Source organism: Protopterus annectens, chromosome 8.part1, assembly GCF_019279795.1.
Source record: "Protopterus annectens isolate FY-2018-M chromosome 8.part1, PAN1.0, whole genome shotgun sequence".
Taxonomy (NCBI): domain Eukaryota; kingdom Metazoa; phylum Chordata; order Ceratodontiformes; family Protopteridae; genus Protopterus; species Protopterus annectens.
In genome coordinates, this window is record NC_056742.1 from 118,012,455 (window position 1) to 118,039,290 (window position 26,836).

Sequence of the window (26,836 nt, forward strand, 5' to 3'; positions counted from 1 at the left end):
GCTATCCTAGATGGGTTGTGTTTATGGTTGTCAAGCCATACTTATTACAAGGGGTGACAAGGTGAAGATGTTAGAAAGGGAGATGGTGGAAATAATTATTTCCATGGTAGTCTAGTCATTAGTATCATTTCCCACAGGTGTTAGGTTTAAAACCCTCCCACACACAGGAACAGAAAAAGAAGCTACGTTTGCAACAATTTCTCAGTCCTGTGGTTGTTAAGGTCTGAATAATTTCCACCTACAGTAAAAGTAATTGTTTTTCATTGCTCCTGCAGAAGTATTCTCTTCTTTCTAATCTAATAGTCAAATGATTAGGGCAGTGTGCCTTCTTCATCCTTCATTCCTGTTCCTACACAAGTTCTGTGATCCATTTTCTTATAATAAGCAAACAAATAAATAGTTTTTTAGTCTCTGCCCACTGCAGTCTGGCATCACAACCTATTCACATAATTTTCTCATTTAAAACAACTCCAAAGAAAAACTATATAAAATGACAAAACTACATGGCTGAACAATAGAAGAAACCGAACAGAATAAAATAGGACCAGTACTTTAGCGTAAAACAATATTAAATCTCCACTTTCGTCAATCCAGACTTCCTCAGAAATATAAACATACTGAATAACACAGCATATAAATACTCGAGAACAATTGAATTCAATTAAAATCAATTGAACCAAAATCATATTGTTCACCCATGCAGTTTTGTCATTTAATTTTCTCATTTACCATTTCTGGTGATTGTCTTTGACCAGAGTGGATAGGCTATGGATCAATTTCTCCTGTTTAAAAAATATGCAGATTATCTATCAAACCCTTGCTTTACTACAAATATATACTGAACATAAAACCCTGTTCATCATAAGAATGCGTTTCATACGAGCCTGCGCAGAAAGAGTTATGCAGTGCTGAAAACAGTGCAGGATTATTTTAAATAGGCAGATAATTAATGGTTGCAATGAAAATGGTGTTTTATGTTTCTGATTTGTTAAATATGTATGTGCAATATGATAATTATGCAATAGTATATGTCTATTTCTGGGTAATTTTATTTTCTTTGTCCAGATAAAAACTTTGTTTATTGTGTAAAGATGATGGTTGTTTGTGATGATGTGAGATATTGCCAGCTATGTCAGGAGAAGTAGGGCGGTGGATGTGTAACATATGCCAGCATAGCTAGCTGGAGTTTTGTAAAGAATTATGTGTTGTCTGTATACCAAACTGATTTGTACAGGTGCTTGCATTGAAAATATATTTGTAGAGCTGCTTGTGTTACAAATGTACCAAGAGTTGGTCCTGTTGGATAGAAAAGAAATACACCATATGTCAGACTGTATTGTAACTATTGAAATGAATATATTGTAACAGAGGATACTGGAAGAGAAGAGACTAATCTCAGTCCAGCTAACTTTGAAAACTAATCTGAAATTAAAGTATCTGGTTTAGGCCATAAATATTGTATCTTACAGCTCTGATTGCATCCAGAGACAAAATGTCTGTGAAAACCAGGAACTACTTGCTGCCCTGGAAGGATAGAAGTTTTTGAAATGGTTGTATAGCTTCCAGATGCTATAACACATCATAGCAAAATTCATATGTGCTAGATTCTGATTCAGTTTCTAGTAAAGGGAGTAGTTTGAGAACCAGATGTCCGGACACTAGATGTATGTGATATCATTCTGTAATCCAGCACTAAAATGATGTTTTAATACTAGATGAAATAGAAGTCTTAGGGCAGTCTGTTTTTGAAACCTGACAAAAAGGATCACTCACCCACTTCACCTTGCCTTTCTTTAGTAAGTAACCAGGGAATAGTAATTATTTTGATCAGTCAGGAAACTATGGTGAAATTAGTTAAGTACTATATTTCTATATCTGTGTGAATTTATCCATCTATGTTGTTTTTAATATTTCTTGTGATTGTTAACTCTGATGTTTATTGTTAATAGATATTCAGCATGTTCATGTTATTTTTATTACTTATTATTAAATATATTTAAACCTTTCATTGTGGCTGGTCTTTTATTTATTTTACATTTGTTGACCAGGATAGTCCGACTGGATGCATGTCCATTTTCAGCGGAGGCCCGGGGAGAAAAGCTCCAAGGGTAAGCAGATACAGCATTACATAATACCAACATTACATATTACAAACAGACTATTTACAGAGATTACATATGTAAGCAAGTTAAACAAGTTCCACAGGTTACAGTTTTTGTTTTAGAGAATATTTTTAACCTTTGAGAGTACTTATATTTATTTGATGACACTGTGGCCACTCCTGAAAGCCTTGCTGCATTGGTCAAATACTACTTTTTGTATTAGTATTAATTTTACTCAGTTTAATTGGGTACCCTTGTAAGAGCCTTAGAGTAGCTGGCTTTGGGGTGTTCTGGTGGCAGTATCTGCCTTATAGCCTAGGCAGAGGGGCCATAGCTGGTAAATCTGTGTCAGCCTTTCTCTGGTATGTGTGTGTGTGTGTGTGTGTGTGTGTGTGTGTGTGTGTGTGTGTGTGTGTGTGTGTGTGTGTGTGTGTGGTGCAGGGAAACAGAGCACTGGTTTCACAGAGAGGGTGGTGGAGGACATGGCTTGGAACACCCAACTGAGGACTCAACTCTACAGCTGTGGTCAGTTTGGAATCTTATTTGGAGCCTGGTGAGAGAGAGAGAGAGGGAAACCCATCCCCAGGATGGAAGTGTATTCCCTGTATTCCCTGTGTGCTCTTAAGGGAAATTATGCTTGCTGCAGACATCTGCATCTGGAAATACTGTGTATATCTATTTTTGCTCCAAGTGAATGTCCCTCACCAGTGTCAGCGATGACGATTGAGGCTCCTTGATTACTGGCCCAGAGGAGGGGCATCATAATTTATATGACAGGTATTCATTTGAGATTGATTATTGACTGCTTAAGTGTTAAAGAGGCTTCCTCTATGATCAGTCAAGACATAAACAACTGGGAAAAAATCCTCAGTCACAACTGATTTTGGAAAGAACCTATCTAACCTACTCTAAGCTCCTGCAGTTCTCAGCAAAAACACCTCATATGTGAGGGCTTCATCCTCTCCCCCTTAATTATGTATACTGCTTGCTTGTGCAACAAAGGAAAAGGAGAATATCCTCTGTCCAGTGCATAGCAGTCTTGCACAGACAGCAATACCGCATAGTTTACAACAGGACAAACTTTAAGGAATAGTTATACTAAGAAAATGTGACTGGAAAGTTAGAACTTGAACATATAATCCTTAACAAACGGCAGAGTCTATCAAAGTAAGTAGAACCACATAAGATGTGAAGAAGAAAAGTCCTACTTTATTTACTGGTTATCTATTGAAAAGTAATGGACCATCACAGAACAAGACCAATCAATCACACCACAGTTCATTTTCTAATACTCCGTGAACATCATTGTGTGCTTGTAGGAAAAAAATAAAGTAATGCTATTCAAAATGATTCATCAAGTTACTCCTAGCCAAGGTCAAAGCACTCTGCTTCACCTTAGGTCTTTGACCTAACCCACGAATGACACTAATACATACTAATACCCACACAGTTAATCTTACATTAACATACAGGAAACAGTCCTATCAGGTGTCAGAACAAACAAAGATGCCCATTGTAACAGTTGAAAGCTGCAATGTATTTGTTATTTCAGATTTTAAAGTGAGAGATTATCATGCCATTCAATATGACTTATGGTATAATGGAACAAGGAAACTGGACAGATTTGATAAGCCACTGTCCTTTTTATGAACTTGTGCAATATGGTTTTATATTTCAAACTGGAATTGTTAAAAATTTTTATATTTTTCCCAAGCATACTCTGATGATTTTGTACATATATATGTGTATATGTATGTGTATATATATATATATATATATATATATATATATATATATATATGTATGTTAAGAATACTCAACTGCTTGCATACATACAAAATTATAAACAGCTCTATTGTAGTTCACACTCAATAGTGAGAAGCAACAGTCAAATACAGAACTGTTTGCTACGCCTTCTGAAAGTAGTTGTGAAAGGCAATGCAGTTAAATTTTTCTCATTATAATCCATACAATTACTTTTTTGTTTAAAAGGGGATAAATTAGAATGGCATATGCAAAATGTTGCACAATAGCTTATAGAAATTAATCAAAAGAGGTTAGAAAAGATTGGGAAGAGGAGATTATATATGCAATTCAAAATAAAACAATGAGAGGATATATGTATGGCTCCCGTAAACTGGGAAAAAAAAAATCTAGAAGATTTACAGAATTTTTGTCTAGAAGTGTTTGTATAGATACTTTTGCTCAAGCACCAAGCAGACTTCAAAGAATTATCCCTTAGGCAATGTGACAAATGTTGGAGGCATGATGAGGGAGAAGAGGTAACTGGGAACTTATGTTTTGGGGAGTGTAATGAGTTGGCAGACTTTAAAATTCACTCACAGAGTACTGTGTCGGAAATATCATTGGGTGAACAAATGAGTGTAACTAAGGAAATAATGTATTTTTTATGAGTTGGGATACAGGATCTGAATTTCCTTAGGTGGCTGCCACAAAAGCAATTACTAGAAAACAGAAGTCAAAATCTAAACCACCTATTCTCAAGTAGTGAAATATTGCCAACAGAGATAAAAAACAGGAAGTAGGATATTTAAAAAAGGATAGAATAGGGAGAAAATAGGAATGTGGGAATCAAATCCCATGCAGAAAAAGGTTTTGGAGGAATGAGGTTTAATACAAGGCAGGAAATGAATAATTTATGCAATGATGCTCTAGATTATATGATACATAATATATGATGGATGTAATTTTGCAAAATGAACTTAATATGATTTGATTACTTTTATATAAATGTAAGTTTGCTCTACAGTGTCACAAGTGATAATCCAGTAAAGGTGTTTAAAAAATAACTGCTATTACTCAGTATTGGGCAAGTGAAAGAAATATGCTGCTTTAATGTATAATTAATTGTGCCATTTAAAATCAATCTTTCCTTTTTTTTGTAAAAGCTACTTATTTTCTGCATGGAGTGCAGGAGAAAGAATGTAGTAGCCCTCTATGTATGAAGTGTTATTTCTGAAATCCCCATTTACTCCCATCTAATACTTCCCTGATGGGGGACTGCACCCACCATTTCTGTAAGATAACATTTCACACTTAACAAATGCTTTTAAAATAGCAACACACAGTTGCCTGTATGTATCCTGAAGTCCTCTTGTTTTGTAAATACATAGTTTGTCAAATAATTTGTTATATTTGTTGATTTTATAAGTCTTCTTTATCATTCATTTTTTTTCTGTGTAGGACTCTTGTTTCAAGAATATTGTCTCAAGAATATTGTCCAGTAAATGTATATTATCCATTACAATGCGAGCATGTTTCTTTATGTCAGTGTCAGAAGGCTGGATTCAATTTAACTCATTGGAGTCCTACAGACAACTTGCTTTATAAAGCCTCTTCCAGGTCTTGTAGTTTCTAGCTGCATATTCACAGAACTTGTATAATACATATTATTAGTTTTGAAAAGAAAAATAAATAATTCCATCCATCCTTAATACCTTCTTTTATAAAAATCAAGGACACACAGGGAGACGGAGCCTATATCAGCAAACAATAGGGATAAGACAGGAACCAGTCATGAGGTGAGATGCAAGTTCATCAGAAAGCATATCTATCTATCTATCTATCTATCTATCTATCTATCTATCTATCTATCATGTATAAATTTCATTTCCTCTTGTTTATAATTTCACTGTATAGATTTTCTTGTAAGAATTATTATAGTGCTTTAATACTGCTTAGTTTCATGTCATGGTCAAGTGAGCACTTAATATGTGGCAAGCTGGACTCCTCCTACTGGAATTTTCTAATGATGCACTTTTTCTTTAGTACTGTACTGTTATTGAAAGAAAAATAATATATCCATTTAAATGTTTAATGTATTTGGGACGAGGGGATTCTTTTCTGATTCAGTAGCCTTAGATGTGATCCTTGGAATGGAGCATGTTTAATAGTGAATGTAGGAAATAATATACTAAGAAAGAGATTGCAGTCTTGGAATCTTCCCACAACTGCAAGGTACAGCAACCTTAGATTTACCATATATAGTTAGTAGGGTATGGGGACAACCAACCACATAAAGGCTGCAGGAGTTTGATCTTTTCCAAAACTAATTTCTGTAATTTTATAATTCACTTTTACTGTTACAATTGCTTTTGTTTTGTAGACTCAGGGTTTACAGATCATTTTGTCACACTTTTGATAGAGACATTGGTAGGCTATTAACAGTTCCCTTAACATCCACATAAGATGGTTGACCTTTATATTTTTCATAATTCTTTTACTCTTGTTATTTTATGACTTTCTTTAACAAACAGAACCACCTTACAACCCTAATTTGCCTTTGCTAAGGTTAACAATGAATTTAAAGTCATCACATAAAACATTGCTTATTTTAGTGTTCACATTTCATGATTTCTTGCTCACATAGCTAAGCATGCCAATTTATAAAGCATTTATTCCTCTGCATTGGTCTTCCTGCAGTTGAATTTCCACACCAGAAAATGGGCCAGGCAAACTGTACTCTTTCTATCCAAATCTCTTTGGCATGTAATGTTGTTCCTGTCTCACAGGTGTATTTCACTTTTTTTTCCAAACATTCAGATCTTAAGAAATTATTTTCAGTTATGGACATACCCAAACTGTTTGATTAGACAAATACCTTAGTGTAATTACTGATTTTACTATTTCTTTTTACTCATTATGTATTTCTGGTTGGATGGAGAAAACACCATTAAGCCCTACTTAACCACATATTGATTTGAAAAGGCTCGTGATGGAACTCCTTACTGCTGTTTGATTTTCCCTTTCTCCACTTATATATCAATAAGTGACACAGTCCCTTTACGACCAAATTTTGTCTTACAGAGTTTTCAAGGCCTTAGGACCATCTTTAATCCTGGTCCAACCCTTTGTAAACATGTGCATGTCTTGCTATTGTTTCTACCGCTGGAACTAAGTATGAGTCAGTGTAGTAGATTATTGAGTCCCCAGGACCAGTACGTTCTGACTGTGCTCAATGCTGCGGCCTGCAATCTTTAGTTGATTAGGTGTACCTAGCCTATATTGCATTGCTTTATCTATAGTTGTCCTATTTTGGTCTCCCATTATCTTAAATAATTTATCTTCTGTTACATTCTCATCTTTCCTCTTGTCTGGCTCCAGGAAACTAGATTCTCATTTTGAAGTGTTACACAGTTCTGTTTTATTCTCCTTGGCTTTATTTGTACTTTTTTATTGTTTCTTTTTATTTTTTAGACTCAAATGATTTTTTTTTTCCTTTTTTTGTCATTCTCTTTTCCTTCTTCATAAAGTAATTCTATTTTTACTGCTTCTTCCAATATGCACCTTACATTTTTATCCTTCTTGCTTTCTTTTGGAGTGCTATCATTACATGACCTTCCCCTTTAGTCTCAGACATCCAGTTAGTAGTTGAATAAATGGTTCACTTCCAGACACCTTCTTTCTTGAATGTTATGACTGGAACATAAGACTGCAGCTGTCAGTCCTTTACCCAGTAAACACTCACTCTGTACAGTCTGCATTTTCAGATAGACACTACCAGTTTCATGACACTTTTTGCCCACATTTTAACCTGTATACAGTCCAACATGAATGCTAAAATCTCTTCCAGGTCTGTACAAAGTGCAAACTTCAAAAATATTTGGATCAGAAACTACCTGTTCAAGAAATGCTGAGTGGACTTTTTTTTCTCTCTTGTCTCTTTATGTTAACTAAGTATCTTTCATCTAATTAATATTGTATATATAATTGTTATATGGTATTGTTAAATCTGAATAACTTGGTTTAATGAATAATATACCTCTCTTACATCAGAATTACAACAATACATTTCATATAACAATAATTCTTGCATGACCTGACTTTCGGTCACCTAAGGATGAACATTAAGCACTATTACATTAAGTTAGAAATACAAAGTGAGCTAAAATCAAATATTGTTAAGAAATTATGTGCTATGCTTACTATGAAACAATGTTTTTTATTTAACATTTGTTAACCGGGAAAGTCCGACTTGGAACAAAGCCAATTTTCAGCAGAGGCCCAGGGAGAAATTCTCCATGTGCATGTCTTTGTAATGTGGGAGGAAACCGGAACACCCGGAAGAAACCCACACGAATGCAGGGAGGACATGCAGACTCCACAAAGAAGGCACCCCAGCTGAGAATCGAACCAAAGAACCTCTTGCTGTGAGGTGACAACTCTACCGCTGCACCACTGCGCTGTCAATGGTTATGTTATTTGTTATAATGATATTTGAATAATAATGAACATATATAACGTTATTTACAAAATTACCATTTTTTTAATTCTACTTGCTATCATTCCTGGTGCAAACATGAATACTTTGACATAATGTTGAATTTTAAGTAAGATAAACGTAGCTTCACTTATTTCAGTATGTCAGTAGTCACATTCCTTATTAAAGGCTCAGCTGAGAACTCTGAAGGGAAGTGAATATATTCCATATGTGCTTCATGTTTGTCCTGGAGTAATTAAATGCAAAGCTGAAGATCCTATAAGAGGTGAATGAATGGCTATTGACTGTCAAACATCTTACAAGAGAACATATCTTGTGAAGGAATGAATGCAGCAAACAGAGCTAAATCACTATGCCAAAGACGTACTTTACTGTATATTTTATTTTTAAAAAATCAGCATGGTTTGAATACCATAATTATATTCATTGCAATAAACATCAATCTACAAAACAGCACTCCATTGGAAAAAAATAGATTACACATTTCATGTTGTTTAATACATTCAATGAATTTACAATGCAGATTATAGTAAACGCTTTTCAAATTACAAATGCTGTGTTTCACAAACAAAAATAGACCAGGTTTAAAACTTATTTGGGAAAAATGGCTTTTACTGTCTCATAGCACATCACTTTATTATTTTACAAAACACTTTATGCTGTAGTAATTATTCTAAAGGCTCTATTGGATTCCCTCTTCCTTTACATTACTGTTTCTATTCTGAAACCTGCTAACTCTGGTGACTGGCACAGAAACTCAGCTTATCCCCTTGGTCAGCCTTTGACTTCATGTAATTCCCGCATATGTCGACTACATTACTTGTGATATATTCAGTGGTGTGGGGGCAAGTGGCTATATCACAAATGTGCTTGAATGCAGCCTGGTTTTGAAATGTGACAAGGACACAGTGTGATTAGGTACAGACTGCATAATGTGGTAAATTAAATTAAGGGCTGGATGTAACCAAGACTTCAAACTGCCAAACCAAAATACAGTCATGGGAAGAGATGTGTGTTCCATTAAACCAGCCTGGTGAAGGGTCATTTAGAGTCTGGTGGTATTCTGCTAATCATAGACTATTCTTGGGCAAGGGATTATTGGGGGAGGAAGTACCATTCGATATTTTTGTAGAGAAGAGTAGTGTATTACTGGATGTCACATAGCTCTATAATGCTTGTCAGTCAGAACTCCCACAATAAGCAGGGACAGAAGAAAGCAAACAGTTTCCTCTAGAAACCACAGACTGAGAAAGAGGTAAATAGGAGAATGTTATTATCAACACACACATAGAATAACAAGATGTAGCCTCCAGTGAAATCATTCATCTATTAACAGTGTGTACCAGTTGATGGTTGAGAAGACAGGTAATATGTAGTCTTAACCAATTTTAAGTATTCTTTTAAAAGCATTGCGTTTTGAAGAATGTCCCTAGTAGTAGAGTTAGTATCAGACTCCTAGACTCTTGGCCAAATTAATGCAAACGAGGCAAATGAGAAAGAGGCTGGCTAACAACAATCATGGCTCTGTGTGCTTTGCAATCCCTGTATCATTGCTGGGAATGGCACAAGAGGACACAGCTAATGTTACTGGAAACAGGTAAATAATTTGGAATAGTGACAAGAAATGAGAACAGTACAACAGCTGTCTGCATATAGAAGGACTGATGCATAGAAATTAGATTGTGTACTAAGAAAGGAAAAACTATCATTGAAGAGCTCAACGTGCACTAAAGGATAAGAAGTTGGATCTAAAAAATGTGAACAAATACAATTAAAATATATTCCAGTGCATGACAGAATGTACCAGGAATGGTCAGATTACTTTATTTGAAGGGAAGAGAGAAAACGTTGAAAAATGCTACCTAACAAGCAGTGTTATTGTGTATGTCACCAGATTTGTATATTACACAGGATGGACAAAGCCAGAGTACCTGCATGAGAGGTCCGAGCATTAAGAATGGTGACACTGGACATATAGAAGACCAAGGAAGGAGCAGGATAGATACATGACCTGCCTCCTGTAACATTAGTACTTTGTGAACCACAGCTATAGCACCACAGTTCCCTATTTGTAACAGGAGTGGTGTTGAAATACAAAAGGTTTCCTTATTTTAACTTGGATTCAAGAGAAGCCAGCAACCATGTCTCTACTGGCCTATTCTGCTCAAGGGGAAGATTATGGAAAAGGCTGACTGACAGCTGATGGATTTCCTGAATGATAATTCCCTGCTTGATAGTTGACAACATGGCTTCAAATACACAAATGTTTTGTATTTCATCTTCGTTCAGTTCTAGGAATGGATCACCACCAATGCACTCACAAAGGAAGTTAAGGATATGGTGCATGTGGATCTCAGTGGACCTTTTTGACATTGTTTGTTTGTGTCTTTCGGCTTTTCCCAGTTAGGGGTTGCCACAGCGGAACTCCAGTCCGCTAATGATTGGCAGTAGATTTTTTTTTACGTGCTGGCTTGCCGGGCCTAACGCACAACCTTCAATGAAGGAACGCCCATTCACGCATGTCGCCACACAGAAGACGCTCTAACTGAGAATCGAACGGGCAACATCTGTGAGGTGACAAAGCTATCACAGCACCACCACCGCAGTACCTTTTTGACTTTGTACCACATGGAAATCTGGAAGTAAAAGTAAAAGGTGGGGAGTGATTCAGAAATGGTTGCATTGGTTGGATAGTGTCTGTGTGAGTCAAGAACAGAGGTTGGCTTTTAGAAGCGGAACTGTGAAAAGTATATTCAGTATAGTGTTTTGTCATGTAACTATTTGAAATGTTGGGACCCATTAGACCAAGTCCTAAAATACGAACATTGAATGTCCAAAAGAATGTTACTAAGCCTAAGATGCCATTTTTCAAAATATTTCCTTTCCTCTGAGGTATGGTGATCTTGAAGTTGGTATTTATAAGTTTAGGAGTGTTCCCGCCCTGCACAAAGTAGTTTTAAGGATAAGATCGATTTTTGAGATTCACTCTTCTCTGCATTTTCAGTCCTTTTTTTTGGCTTTTTGCTACTCAGCATTTTGAGTGCCGACAGGAGTTGTTTTGTCAGTACCTCACTAAGGTTTTGCAGCAAGATCAACTTGTATATAAACTGATGGTATTAAAATTGGTGCAGTAGTCATTAGTGGGGTCATTGATATCCAGTTAAAACTGTAATAACCTCTAATGTAATCAGATGGGTGGAAGCTGGACCAACAAGTGGCACCCTGTAGAGTGAACAGGAGGGCAGATAAGTGGAAGCTGGGATCTTGGATAGGAAAGAAATGCAACACCAATCACTCTGGGGGAATAATCTGTGATAAAATATATTCTTGATGGAGTTGACCCCAAATTGTACACTTGTCAGGTAGTTGTAGTTACCCCCAAGCTGATTCAAGCTGTGTATCAATGTTAGAGTAGTAATAAAGGCCAGTAGCAGGTTGGCATACATTGTTGGAGGAATGCAGTGCTGTCCTTTTATGTACACATCATCATCATCATCATTATTAATGCTGCATCTTGAGTACTCTGAACAGTTCAGGCAAATGTAAAGACAAAGGGGACACAGTCAAGTATAAATCATGCCTTGCCATTTCCAAAATGGTGCACTGAACTGTGGGGTTAGAATGTCACGTAAGATGGAGATGTAGAGATTAAAAGAAGGAATAGAAATTTGGGTATAGTACCATACTGTTTGGAGCAAGTTGGGGAAAAAGAACAAAGAAAGAAAGAAGGATTGAGTAACTAGGACATGGACTGCAACACTAAGCAGGATGGTGGAAGTTAGACTTGAGGGAAAGCTGCTTTGGAGACTCATTACTTTGATGGGGCCAACAGATGATGGGACTTCTGTTAGCATATTTAGATGTTTGTATGACTCTGAGAGGCATTATAAAACAGAATATTAAAATCAATTAACTGCAAAGTAGAATAGGCAGAAGGAGTTCTGAGGCATTCAGACCTCTCGTTGTTTATAGCATCTCATATAGCAAGTAAATAAGATAGCTTTGTATTTGTGTGACAAAAATTATGACTCGGTAATGGGGCTTAAAGCTGCTATGCATGTGATCGTAAGATTCACTACATGCCCCAAGCTGCTCTACCGGTGATGGTGAGATTCATTACATAAGTTTCAAGATCCTGCTATGGGAAAGGAGAGTGCCAGGCCATATCATAAAGTGAAACAAAAGTATTCTGTTCCAGAAATGGGATATGCAAAACATTTGGTTAGCTTATGAAGCCATGAAACCGCAATTTCAGGTGTGAATTCAGCTTTCCACCTTCCCAGTAAGCTATCCTAGATGGGTTGTGTTTATGGTTGTCAAGCCATACTTATTACAAGGGGTGACAAGGTGAAGATGTTAGAAAGGGAGATGGTGGAAATAATTATTTCCATGGTAGTCTAGTCATTAGTATCATTTCCCACAGGTGTTAGGTTTAAAACCCTCCCACACACAGGAACAGAAAAAGAAGCTACGTTTGCAACAATTTCTCAGTCCTGTGGTTGTTAAGGTCTGAATAATTTCCACCTACAGTAAAAGTAATTGTTTTTCATTGCTCCTGCAGAAGTATTCTCTTCTTTCTAATCTAATAGTCAAATGATTAGGGCAGTGTGCCTTCTTCATCCTTCATTCCTGTTCCTACACAAGTTCTGTGATCCATTTTCTTATAATAAGCAAACAAATAAATTGTTTTTTAGTCTCTGCCCACTGCAGTCTGGCATCACAACCTATTCACATAATTTTCTCATTTAAAACAACTCCAAAGAAAAACTATATAAAATGACAAAACTACATGGCTGAACAATAGAAGAAACCGAACAGAATAAAATAGGACCAGTACTTTAGCATAAAACAATAATAAATCTCCACTTTCGTCAATCCAGACTTCCTCAGAAATATAAAATATACTGAATAACACAGCATATAAATACTCGAGAACAATTGAATTCAATTAAAATCAATTGAACCAAAATCATATTGTTCACCCATGCAGTTTTGTCATTTAATTTTCTCATTTACCATTTCTGGTGATTGTCTTTGACCAGAGTGGATAGGCTATGGATCAATTTCTCCTGTTTAAAAAATATGCAGATTATCTATCAAACCCTTGCTTTACTACAAATATATACTGAACATAAAACCCTGTTCATCATAAGAATGCGTTTCATACGAGCCTGCGCAGAAAGAGTTATGCAGTGCTGAAAACAGTGCAGGATTATTTTAAATAGGCAGATAATTAATGGTTGCAATGAAAATGGTGTTTTATGTTTCTGATTTGTTAAATATGTATGTGCAATATGATAATTATGCAATAGTATATGTCTATTTCAGGGTAATTTTATTTTCTTTGTCCAGATAAAAACTTTGTTTATTGTGTAAAGATGATGGTTGTTTGTGATGATGTGAGATATTGCCAGCTATGTCAGGAGAAGTAGGGCGGTGGATGTGTAACATATGCCAGCATAGCTAGCTGGAGTTTTGTAAAGAATTATGTGTTGTCTGTATACCAAACTGATTTGTACAGGTGCTTGCATTGAAAATATATTTGTAGAGCTGCTTGTGTTACAAATGTACCAAGAGTTGGTCCTGTTGGATAGAAAAGAAATACACCATATGTCAGACTGTATTGTAACTATTGAAATGAATATATTGTAATAGAGGATACTGGAAGAGAAGAGACTAATCTCAGTCCAGCTAACTTTGAAAACTAATCTGAAATTAAAGTATCTGGTTTAGGCCATAAATATTGTATCTTACAGCTCTGATTGCATCCAGAGACAAAATGTCTGTGAAAACCAGGAACTACTTGCTGCCCTGGAAGGATAGAAGTTTTTGAAATGGTTGTATAGCTTCCAGATGCTATAACACATCATAGCAAAATTCATATGTGCTAGATTCTGATTCAGTTTCTAGTAAAGGGAGTAGTTTGAGAACCAGATGTCCGGACACTAGATGTATGTGATATCATTCTGTAATCCAGCACTAAAATGATGTTTTAATACTAGATGAAATAGAAGTCTTAGGGCAGTCTGTTTTTGAAACCTGACAAAAGGATCACTCACCCACTTCACCTTGCCTTTCTTTAGTAAGTAACCAGGGAATAGTAATTATTTTGATCAGTCAGGAAACTATGGTGAAATTAGTTAAGTACTATATTTCTATATCTGTGTGAATTTATCCATCTATGTTGTTTTTAATATTTCTTGTGATTGTTAACTCTGATGTTTATTGTTAATAGATATTCAGCATGTTCATGTTATTTTTATTACTTATTATTAAATATATTTAAACCTTTCATTGTGGCTGGTCTTTTATTTATTTTACATTTGTTGACCAGGATAGTCCGACTGGATGCATGTCCATTTTCAGCGGAGGCCCGGGGAGAAAAGCTCCAAGGGTAAGCAGATACAGCATTACATAATACCAACATTACATATTACAAACAGACTATTTACAGAGATTACATATGTAAGCAAGTTAAACAAGTTCCACAGGTTACAGTTTTTGTTTTAGAGAATATTTTTAACCTTTGAGAGTACTTATATTTATTTGATGACACTGTGGCCACTCCTGAAAGCCTTGCTGCATTGGTCAAATACTACTTTTTGTATTAGTATTAATTTTACTCAGTTTAATTGGGTACCCTTGTAAGAGCCTTAGAGTAGCTGGCTTTGGGGTGTTCTGGTGGCAGTATCTGCCTTATAGCCTAGGCAGAGGGGCCATAGCTGGTAAATCTGTGTCAGCCTTTCTCTGGTGTGTGTGTGTGTGTGTGTGTGTGTGTGTGTGTGTGTGTGTGTGTGTGTGTGTGTGTGTGTGTGTGTGTGTGTGTGTGTGGTGCAGGGAAACAGAGCACTGGTTTCACAGAGAGGGTGGTGGAGGACATGGCTTGGAACACCCAACTGAGGACTCAACTCTACAGCTGTGGTCAGTTTGGAATCTTATTTGGAGCCTGGTGAGAGAGAGAGAGAGGGAAACCCATCCCCAGGATGGAAGTGTATTCCCTGTATTCCCTGTGTGCTCTTAAGGGAAATTATGCTTGCTGCAGACATCTGCATCTGGAAATACTGTGTATATCTATTTTTGCTCCAAGTGAATGTCCCTCACCAGTGTCAGCGATGACGATTGAGGCTCCTTGATTACTGGCCCAGAGGAGGGGCATCATAATTTATATGACAGGTATTCATTTGAGATTGATTATTGACTGCTTAAGTGTTAAAGAGGCTTCCTCTATGATCAGTCAAGACATAAACAACTGGGAAAAAATCCTCAGTCACAACTGATTTTGGAAAGAACCTATCTAACCTACTCTAAGCTCCTGCAGTTCTCAGCAAAAACACCTCATATGTGAGGGCTTCATCCTCTCGCCCCTTAATTATGTATACTGCTTGCTTGTGCAACAAAGGAAAAGGAGAATATCCTCTGTCCAGTGCATAGCAGTCTTGCACAGACAGCAATACCGCATAGTTTACAACAGGACAAACTTTAAGGAATAGTTATACTAAGAAAATGTGACTGGAAAGTTAGAACTTGAACATATAATCCTTAACAAACGGCAGAGTCTATCAAAGTAAGTAGAACCACATAAGATGTGAAGAAGAAAAGTCCTACTTTATTTACTGGTTATCTATTGAAAAGTAATGGACCATCACAGAACAAGACCAATCAATCACACCACAGTTCATTTTCTAATACTCCGTAACATCATTGTGTGCTTGTAGGAAAAAAATAAAGTAATGCTATTCAAAATGATTCATCAAGTTACTCCTAGCCAAGGTCAAAGCACTCTGCTTCACCTTAGGTCTTTGACCTAACCCACGAATGACACTAATACATACTAATACCCACACAGTTAATCTTACATTAACATACAGGAAACAGTCCTATCAGGTGTCAGAACAAACAAAGATGCCCATTGTAACAGTTGAAAGCTGCAATGTATTTGTTATTTCAGATTTTAAAGTGAGAGATTATCATGCCATTCAATATGACTTATGGTATAATGGAACAAGGAAACTGGACAGATTTGATAAGCCACTGTCCTTTTTATGAACTTGTGCAATATGGTTTTATATTTCAAACTGGAATTGTTAAAAATAGGTCATTGTTTATCTGGAAGATATAACAGTAATCCAGAAAGCTGTTTTAAGAAGACTGAAAAAAAACCCTAAAATTCTGCATTGTACATCAGTGTCATCTATCATTTACTTGTTGTTTACTTGATCTTTTCATATTTTTCCCCACAGGTCCTGGACCAGTGTTTTGACTTTAGGATCATTAGATGACTAGGGACTTGGATGAGTCAGAAGACTCAGTGAAAATGAATTATTTTAAATGGCTGGCTTTGTAAGATCATAGTAGTACTTGGAAAACAGTTTCATTAGCAAAAAGAGGGTGTATGACACGTGCTTAGAGGGGATGAAAGTTTGTTTTTGTAAAGAAAATAGTTCTAAGTCATTCTTCTATTTCTGGAATGCTGTGTATACTGTAGTGACACAACCAGTTTCAAGACATAAACATGTAAGGAAACATTTAATACAGGTTTGAATGCAATGGAAATTAAAATAAAATCACAGTATTGCAGGTTTTCAAGGACCACAGACTGGTAGCACTAGTGCATATGTATGATATACTTTACTGGCTGTGAAACCCTTTGGTTCTGTCTGAAAACATGCTACCATTCATAGAACTATACATTAAAACAAGGTGTTCCTCATTTCAATTAGCTTACATCTATATCAAGAAAGAATAAATAATGTATATTATTACGTAACCTTCATTTTATAACTGCTGCAATTATTTCCAATCTACCTACCTAACACAATGTGAAACGTATACATTCAGATCTATTTACTGATATCTTGTTCTTTTTAGGCCATCCTTTCCATATTTATTTTGGAGAGCTCTATAGACTACTAGGGATAGAGCTGTTAGCTAGCAATAAGCCTGTTGCCATCACATAACCTTCACAGGAGTAGGTGGGGGTAGAATGACAGTCTCAGTATAAAAATAATGACTCCTAGTAGCACTCAAAGCTGGACTGTTTGGCATCATGAATTAGCTGAGACTCTTCTTCATTATTCTCTGATATATCCATATCTGTCTTCGCTAATGTGTTGTAACTCTTCTTCTTCATCCTCATCCTCTTCCTCCTCACTTTCTTCTACCATTTGCTGCCTTCGAAGTGAACTCTTTGGTTTCTGTTTTGGAAATTCAAAAAGGGAGATTACATACATTTGTTTAAAGAACATGTCATTTTATAATTAAAAACAAAAATAAAAAAAATCCACTGTAATCATGTCGATTTTTTTTAATTGAATATTATACAATTGTTAACTGGGCAAGTCAACAGGACACATGTCCCTTTTTCATTGATTGACCCAATAGTACTGTTTGTCAAGTGGATTGTTCAGAAACATGCTGGCAAATGGAGATAAAGGAATCAAACCCTACACCCTTGACTACACAACGTAGCTCATTAGTAGCTCAGAGCTTTGATCCTATGTGTTAAACTAAATTATTTTCTTATTACTTTCATAGGAATCACAGGAAGTTCAAGGCTACTGAGTCTTACAGCCATTATGCCTCACCAGTTCCAAACATAGACTGTAGCTCCCTTTACAAGGAGGCCTGGGGTGAATTTATGAATACCTTATAATTATCCAGGTCCCATTTGAAGGAAGACTGTCTATCACACTGCTTTATCTGCAGGGGACCCTCTAGGGATTCAATTATTGGCAAAGAAATTGTATACCACTATAGTGCTGTATTTGGGCAATACCAAGCTGATAAACCCACCAACATAACAAAACAAGCAAAGGAAAATATCAGGGTGTTACTGATCAATAAAGCAAACCCAAACAATAAACTCCACTCCCTACAAGCCTACTCACCCAGAAAGACATTGACATCTGTTTAGTGACTGAGACATGGTTTAAAATAGATGAGAGCACTCCAGCTCTGCATGGCTATGACGCTTTTCACATGTTTAGACCAGCGACTGCGCAGGACGGGAAAACACGGTGGAAGTGTATCAATCTACATCTAGAAGAGACTCACATCAAGGCTGGTAAAGCAGCACAATGCACCAGTACTTTTACATATTCAAATAACCATCAGAAAGGCTCCGTACCATACATTAGCTAGCTATAGAACTCTCTCAGTCAATCCAATATCATTTTCCTAGGTGATCTAAAATATCCAACTATAAACTGGGAAACTTACACCACAGAGATTCCTGGACTTTGTCAATACAAATGCCTTGGAACAATTAGTCAGGGTACCCATTAGGGGGAATAACATCTTAGATCTTGTCCTTACTAATATGGGAGCATCTTGCACTGCTCCTTGTATATCTTCATCACTTGTTAGGTCTGATCATAGAGTAGTCTCCTTTGCAATAAAACTGAAACGAGATCCCTTCCACCCATGCTACCTTTAGAAATTTCTTTAAGATAAACTACATACTCCTTAGTGATACATTGATGAAGTTCAAATACCCACCAAACCCAGTTAGCTCCACTGAATATACAGAAATGAACATCACTACACTATACCAGCATGTAAACATCTGCATAGATGCTGTTGTACCCTGTAGGAACAAATGCAAGGCAAACCCCATAAACAAAACCACATGGTAGAACCAAAGCATGGCTGGTTCAACCAGCACACTGGACTAGTACTGTGAACCAGCATCACTCCACTCAACCCCGAAGCTGTTCAAGTGAAGAGAAAAAAAAATGGGGATCGGCTAAAAAATATTTTTACAGACACATCAGCCAGTTGTCCAAATGCATGGCACACCACCCACCCTACTCCAGCCATTTAGGTCCTTCTTCTGAGTCCCTGCCCCCAACCCTTCATCAACATACCCTGGCTGCATTGAGAGCTACAGCACTCATGATTTAAAACAATTTATCATTTTTAAATTGTAGCAAACTGCCTGCTACAAATGTAGCAAATAGTTGCTGCAGTTTATACCCTAACTATGCAGAGTGCTACAGCACTCATACTTTAGTTTTAAAAAAATGTTCTCCTTTTTCAAACTGTAGCAAAATGTTTGTTACATACATAGTAAACAGTAGCTACAGTTTATATCCTGTCTGCACAGACTGCTATAGTGCTCAGGGTTTAGTTAAAAAAAAATATTTTGAACTCTAGTAAACTGCTTGGAACAATGAGCAGGGAGTTGCTGCCATTTGGACCACACACGGAGTATTACAGCACTCAGGTTTGACCAAAAATGCAATATGGGCTTTTAAGAACTGGTATTCCGTTAAAGATCAGGATTGGCAGATCGCAACCCCCCCCCAACACTTTGCACTCCACCCTAGCTATGCTACTGGGTGGAACCATAATATCAAAAAGCTTTTCAATAAAAGGAAGAAGAACGCTGACCAAAAGTAAGAGTAATTCCATCCTTGTCACTGAAATAAACTCATGCCTCCCAAGCCAAGCCTGAGGCTAAAATAGCTATCCAAGCCAAAGCTATTCACTGGGCATTTTTTAGTTTATTCATAATCTCAAAAGCACAATGCAGCAATGCACTGAGTGGACTGTGAACAATGTAACCTACAGTGAGGCTAAAGATATAACAAACCTATTGGCCTGTAACTTTACCTCTTCCCTTCATCTGTCCCTCAAGATATACCTGAAACTGACTTGCCTCCAACTCACACAGAAGACCAAATCCTAAAAGTGCTATCAGAAGCTAAAAATTCTGCATCAATGGGTCCTGACAATATCTCTGTATGCATCTTACATAGCAAAAAGCATGATTTAGCCATAATCTTAACAACACTGTTCAGTCTCAGCCTCCATACAGGTTTTGTACCAAGTGAATGGAGAACAGATATAGTCATTCTCCTGCATGAGGGAGGACCTACCACAGACCCAGGCACTTACAGATCCATAAGTCTGACCACCCTCATATGCAAAGCCATGGAAAAATGTATCATGGAATTAATCAACCAGGACATAGGGAACCCCCAAACACTGGACCCATCTCAGCTTGGATTCATCAAGGGCAGGTCATGCTCATTACTTTTTTAAAAAGTCACAAATGTAATGGATGCAAGTGTGACAAGCCCTCTTTACCCCAGGGCTGTAACTAAGGAGTCTCAATCCTCACCACTCTCTCTGGTGAGTGTCACTAAAAGCAGGGATAGAAATACACAATTTCCCCTAAGAGTACATTGGGAACATGTTCCCAAATCTAGGACTATATTCTTCACTCCAGGTCCCCAAATGAGTCTCCACACTAACCACTGCAGAACACTGTGTCCCAGGTTTAGGCATCCAACATACTCACTCTTAAATGTCTGACATTCACACATACGCACACACTTGGGAAAGACTGCCACAGATTTACCTGCTGTTTCTTTGCCCAAATTACAGAGTAATGGCTGCCACCAGTCAAATACCACACCACTCTTCAAAAGGGGTGTTCAATTATAGTGAGTAAAATGGATATTGAAACAAATGGTAGCACGTGTCCCAAGCAGTAAGGCTTTTTGGAATGGCCCTGATGTTCATAGGTTCATAGGTAGATACTAGGCTATCTGCCCTAGGGCATTTATAAGCCTAGCCAGAGTGTATTTGGCTTCCGCCTCCCTATTAGATTAGCCTACTGTGCCTCTGTAAAGTAGGTCACAGAAGGTACCCTTTTAAGATTAGTTTACTGTGCCTCTGTCTAGCAGGGACACAGAAGAGATCCCAGGGGTGAATTTGCGATTTCCCATCCACACGTCTAGATTTCGCTTGAAAAGGGTCAGCGAGGGGCTATGTCTAACATGAATTGGGATTCTATTCCAGAGTGAGGGGAGCCTCTGGGAAATGAATCTGTCCCTCCAACATGTCCTATTTATTTTTGTGCTGAGGTTTAGGTCCCTGGAGCGTGTAGCTCTAAGGGACTTGGATTTTTTGAGGTGGAGCATGTCCATTAATTCTGGGTTTGACATGGCTTTGTACGTCAGGCATAGATCACCTCTGAGTAGGCGGTAAGCAACTGAGTAGAGCTGGAGTTTCTTTAGTCAAGCTGCATAGGACATCTGTTTGTAGCCCATGATCCTCTTGGTGAGGTACTTTTGGGGTCTCTCCAGTTGCTGCAGGTGTCGGGTAAGGTACATCCCAAAATGGGCATTTTATTCAATTATGGGCCTGATGACTGATGAGTAGAGGGGCACAATGACCTCTCTTGATCTAGATGCGAACCCTTTTGTGATAAGGTGGGCTATATAGAAGGTCTTTCTAACCACTTTGGCAACGTGATTATCAAAGGAGAGATTACTATCTACATTGGTCCCCAAATCTCTAATTACTTCTTCCATACTTAATGGATTACCCCCTATGTGGTAATTTGTGGGCACCTTGTTTTTCCCAAAGGGGATTACTATGCACTTTTTAGCATTTAGCTTGAGGCTGTGGCTCTGGCACCAAGCATCCATCTCTGTGAGACCCTTTTGGAGGATGCTTGTGTCAGCTGGAGATTCGATTATGGCCCCCAGTTTGCAGTCATCTGCGAACTTTGTCAGCCATAATCCCCCCGTGTTAGCCTGAAGCTCAGAGACGTATACACCGAACAAGAGAGTTCCCAGAACTGAGCCCTGTGGGACGCCACTTGTAACTGGTTTGGATTCGGACATGGCACCTGCAATTCTGACCATGTGGGTTCTATCTCTGAGCCAGTTTGCAACCCATCTTGTGATATAGGGGTTGATATTTAAGCTGGTAAGCTTATCTATGATGCCCGAGTGGGGTATTGTGTCGAAGGCTTTTGCGAGGTCCCGGTAGGCTGTGTGGACTACCTTGCCCTCATCTATGGCTTTGGTAACTGTTTCAAAGAAATCAACTAGGTTTAAGAGGCAAGATCTGCCCTTAACAAAGCCGAATTGGGTAGGGTCCAGTGTCTGGAGGCTCCCAATGTCTTTGTTTATGAGTTCCATGATAATACGCTCCATAGCTTTACAGACCAGACTAGTCAGGCTTATGGGGTGATAGTTTCCAGGGTCCGTTGTGGCACCACCTTTGTGGAGTGGGACCACTGTAGCTGTATGCCATTCTTTGGGTACATATCCTGTAGTAAGGCTAAGTTTGAACAGTGACTTAATGTGAGGGTTCAGTTCTTCTTAGAGCTCATGTAAGACACAGCCTGGGACACCATCCGGTCCCATAGATGCTGTGTTTTTTTGCTTTGGAGAGGGCAGCTTTCACCTGTGTATCTGTGATGTCAGGGAGGTTACATTCAGTTGGGATAGGCATTTTCTCCTTTGGGTGGGAAGGGGGGGGGATTTGCGCTGAATCTGCCAGGATGTTGGCTATGTCTGTAGGTTCGGTATATTTTGTACCGTTATGCAACAATTCAGAGGATATCTGGGAGTTTCCGCCCATGTTCCTGACATAACTAAAGAAGGCCTTGTGATTATCTTTAGTGTCTAGGGCAATTTTTCTTTCGAAACTGGCCTTTGATGATTTTATGAGGGATTGAAGTTTCTTGCTAATACTGATCAGAGATGCCTTCCCTTTTTTGGGATTTTGCTCTGTCATGTAGTAGCTTCCTCCTTCTGTTGTATAGTTTATTTATGGCTGGGGTCCACCAGACCAGTCTCCTGTTTTTGGAAGAGTGAGTCTTGGTTTTATTTGGGATAGCATGATCCATGCATTCCTGCAGGTGCTCATAGAATGCATTTGTAAAGGATTCTGCAGATTGGGCTGTATTATCCTCTGGCCCAGGGGCTTTGAAGGATTCCACCTCAGTCTTGAGAAGTGCAAAGTTGGCTTTTGAGAAATTCTTTACAGTGATTTCCTTGGCTGGGGGTGGGGACGGGATATGGATGTCCAGGGAAATTTGTTTATGGTCTGATCTTACCAATGAGGGGTTTACCTCTGGTGTGGAACATAGAGTCCCCATGTTGGTGATGACCAGGTCCAATATGTTGTTCCCTCTTGTGGGAGTGATGACCAGTTGTTCCATTGTGTTAGAGTTTATAAATTCAAGGAACCATTGGGCAAGGGTGTTTGGGCTTGAGTAGTTTTCCCAGTCAATGTTTGGGTAGTTGAAGTCACCCAATAACATAGTGTTTGAAGAGACCTTCACATTCTCCAGTGTTCTCAGGAATGCACAATAAGCATAAACACTAAGTTATTAAAAATTATTAACTAAATAACCAGCCACAATGATTGGTAGTAAACATTTAATAGTAAATAAAAGGATTTAAAACATGAAACTACTGAATAACTGATTCCAATAAACAACAGAGTTTCACACACAGGAAATATAAAAATAATACTGTAGGATAGATCTCACATTGATTTTATAAAACCTCTAACTACTGTAGTTCCCTGATTATCTGAAGATTAACTGTTCCTTCCTAATCTAAATAATTCAGTAAGGGAAGATTATACTCTTACTTCTGCAAGGCAAGATGAGGAATTATGTCCATACTCCAGGCTGTTGTCTGTCTCAGTGACTAAAACAACTACTCTGGAAACAACAAGACAACTACTGCTAAACAGTTCTGGAAAGCAACACTGAATAACTAACTAACCCAGAACATACTTTTATGGCAGATTTTTTAAAGAGTAGGAGGAAGCTGCTGTGAGAATTCTACTCTCTCATATCAGACTTTGAAAAGTAAACAGCTGCTATGCAGATTCTGTTTTCTCAGCTCTGGCACACAATGACATCACATAAAGGTCAGCTGATGCTGGCATAACATACATTCAGAATTCTGTTTTCAAAGAACATTTACATTTGTTCTGCCAGAACACACATTCAAACATCTTGCATAAGTCAGAATGATAATCAAAAAACAAATTTATTTACGAAATTATCGCTATTCATGCTGGCATATGGAACACAGGGTAATTTACAGTTATTTGCAATTATTTACAAAACTTCAGCCAGTCATGCTAGCACACATAACAATATCTAATATCCTCACAGAAAACAAAATGATACGCACAGCATACCTTGACCTGGCCAGTGATTTTGACACAATTCCCCACTCAGGCATATTAGAAAAGATAAATACATTTGGAATAAACCCTTATGTCACCCACTGGATTGTTAACTGTTTCACAGATAGGACACAGATAATCAAAACAGGGGAATCAAAATAGGGGAAGTTATCTCACAAAGACATTAGTCAACAGTGGAGTCCCCCAGGATTCTTTGCTGGGATCTTTCCTGTTTGGCATCTACTTTTCTGAAGTAAATGTCAATACCGAAGGGCTCTGGCTAACTAAATCTGCAGATGACTGCAAGCTAGGTATAGTCACTGAGCCTCACATGACTTAACCATCCTGCAGGAAGGTTTTTCTCAGATAAATAACTGGTGCCAAAATCATGGGATGAAACTAAATGCCAAAAAGTGCTTTATTGCATCCTTTGAGAAGTCATCTACATTAGTACCACATGGACAATACGCCCCATAGCTTGAACCAGTTGTGACCCAACTTTTGACCAACATGTGACTATTATTGTAAGAAAGTCCTTCTACATTGCACAGCTTATAAACAAGGGATAATGTCTAGATCTAGGGATGTCATTGTCCCTGTGACAACCCCCTCTCTGGGCCAGTAATCAAGGATCCTGAATCCTCACCACTGATGCTGGAGAGAGACATTCACATGGAATACAAATGGATACACTCAGTATTTCCAGATATAGACTTCTTTGCATCAAGCACAATTTCCCTTAAGAAAACACAGGGCATACGCTCAGCCCAGAGGCTTGATTTCATTTCTCTATATGAATCCAGCCAGGTGCCCAGTAAGTGCAGCTGTAGGGCTCAGTCCTCAGCTAAGTGTCCAAGCCAAGTTCTTCATCACCATCTCTGTGAAACCAGTGCTTTGTGTCCCTACTCCAAGTAGGTGACACACACACACTGTGAGATTTGATTTTTCACACAAATACACATGGAAAAGGCTGGCAAAATTTACCTGCTGTGCCCCCTTCTGCCCAGAGTATAAAGTAGTTATCACTGCCACCAGACACTCCACAATCAGCTACTCTAAGGCCCTTAACAAAGGGCGTCCAATTATATGGTGTAATATTAATACTAATACAAATGTTAGTAGCTGGTGAAGACAGCTAGGCCTTCAGGAGTGGACCACACAGTGTCACCAAATAAATATAGGCAATCTCGAAGGTTAAATACTTTCTAAAAGGACCAGCCACAGTTAAAAATTTAAATATATTTAATAATAAATAATACAAGAGCATGAAAATACTGAATATATATTTACAGTAAGCCAGAAAGTTCAAATCACAGGAAATATTGAAAATAGCATTGATGAACAGACTTGGGCAAATAAAGAAAACAAATATCTAAACCAAGCTTCACTACAGTTTCCTGACTGAATCTTGGAGGATTACTATTCCTTACTTACTTAATACATCAAGGCATGTAATGTGGTGAATGGTCCTTCTTTTCTTGTTGTCAGGCCCAAGACAAAATACTGAAAGATTTCTCTTGGTAATGTCTAAAAGTTCCAAGATGACTACCAGAATGAACTCATCTGGTCACCTGACCCTAGGTTCTCACACTATTTCCCTTTGAAGCTTGAGACAGGATGTTAAGATAGATGTGATAAGATGCATATCTAAAGTTTTGCTAATGTTTATGGCAGGCCTGAGGCCAAGAAACAATCACAGCATTTCTCTTCTTTTTACTGAAGCTAATAAACTGGCTTTTTCCAGACATACCATCTCCAGTCCTATTCATCACTGTGGAATGCCATTTTAATGATTGAACAGCTCACTAGAATTTCCCTTATTTTTCTTAACGTAAGCTATCTGGTTAATTTCTGCTCTTCTGGGTCATTTGCTAACATATATAGATACAGTCTCATATGTATTTTCATTCTCTTGTCCAGCAGGACCCACTGTTGATACATTTTTTCAACACTAGCAACTTTACAAATACATTTTGATATTCAAATGCCATACAGTTCCAATGCATTTGTAACACAAGCATCTTGCACACATCAGTTTGATATTCAAAGGATATTATTCTTTACAAAACTCCAGCTAACTATGCTGGCACTTCATATCATCACAGTCCCCTTTAATCAGCCCTCATTAGGCCAGTCATTGAATATAATGCCCCTCTTTGCCACGTATCTCTCTAAACACATGCAACAACTGGAATACCTACAAATATACCTTATTAAAAGGATACATGGCCTAAACAACATGTCTTGCATGGACTGACTCAAGGCCCTGTCACTATACTTAGTATCCTAAAGACTGACAAGAGATGACCTGTGCATGGCATACAAGACAACCTCCAACTCATTACTGATGGATTTACTGCACATCTGCAAGTCAAATGACATCAGAAAAACACAGTCTAGAGATCTAAACCTCTTCTCCTCATCAACAGAACAGTTTGGAGGGACTGGTATAACTCACACAGGATATCACTGCTGTAGAACAGACTCCCCATCCACATAAAACAAAGTTCATCCCTGTCCATATTCAAGTGTAACTTAGATC

The 26,836-nt window shown here is 37.8% G+C and overlaps 1 protein-coding gene across 1 annotated transcript in view; it reads right to left on the minus strand.

Moving 5' to 3' along the window:
* Positions 1–15,243: 15,243 nt before the first annotated feature.
* The window catches only part of CIBAR2 (CBY1 interacting BAR domain containing 2), a 331,926-nt gene continuing 320,333 nt past the window's right edge, over positions 15,244–26,836 (minus strand). The window contains exon 9 of the mRNA XM_044081749.1: positions 15,244–17,537. Within this exon, the coding sequence (XP_043937684.1) occupies positions 17,415–17,537 (123 nt within the window). The 3' untranslated portion in view covers positions 15,244–17,414. The remainder of the gene's footprint in view (positions 17,538–26,836) is intronic.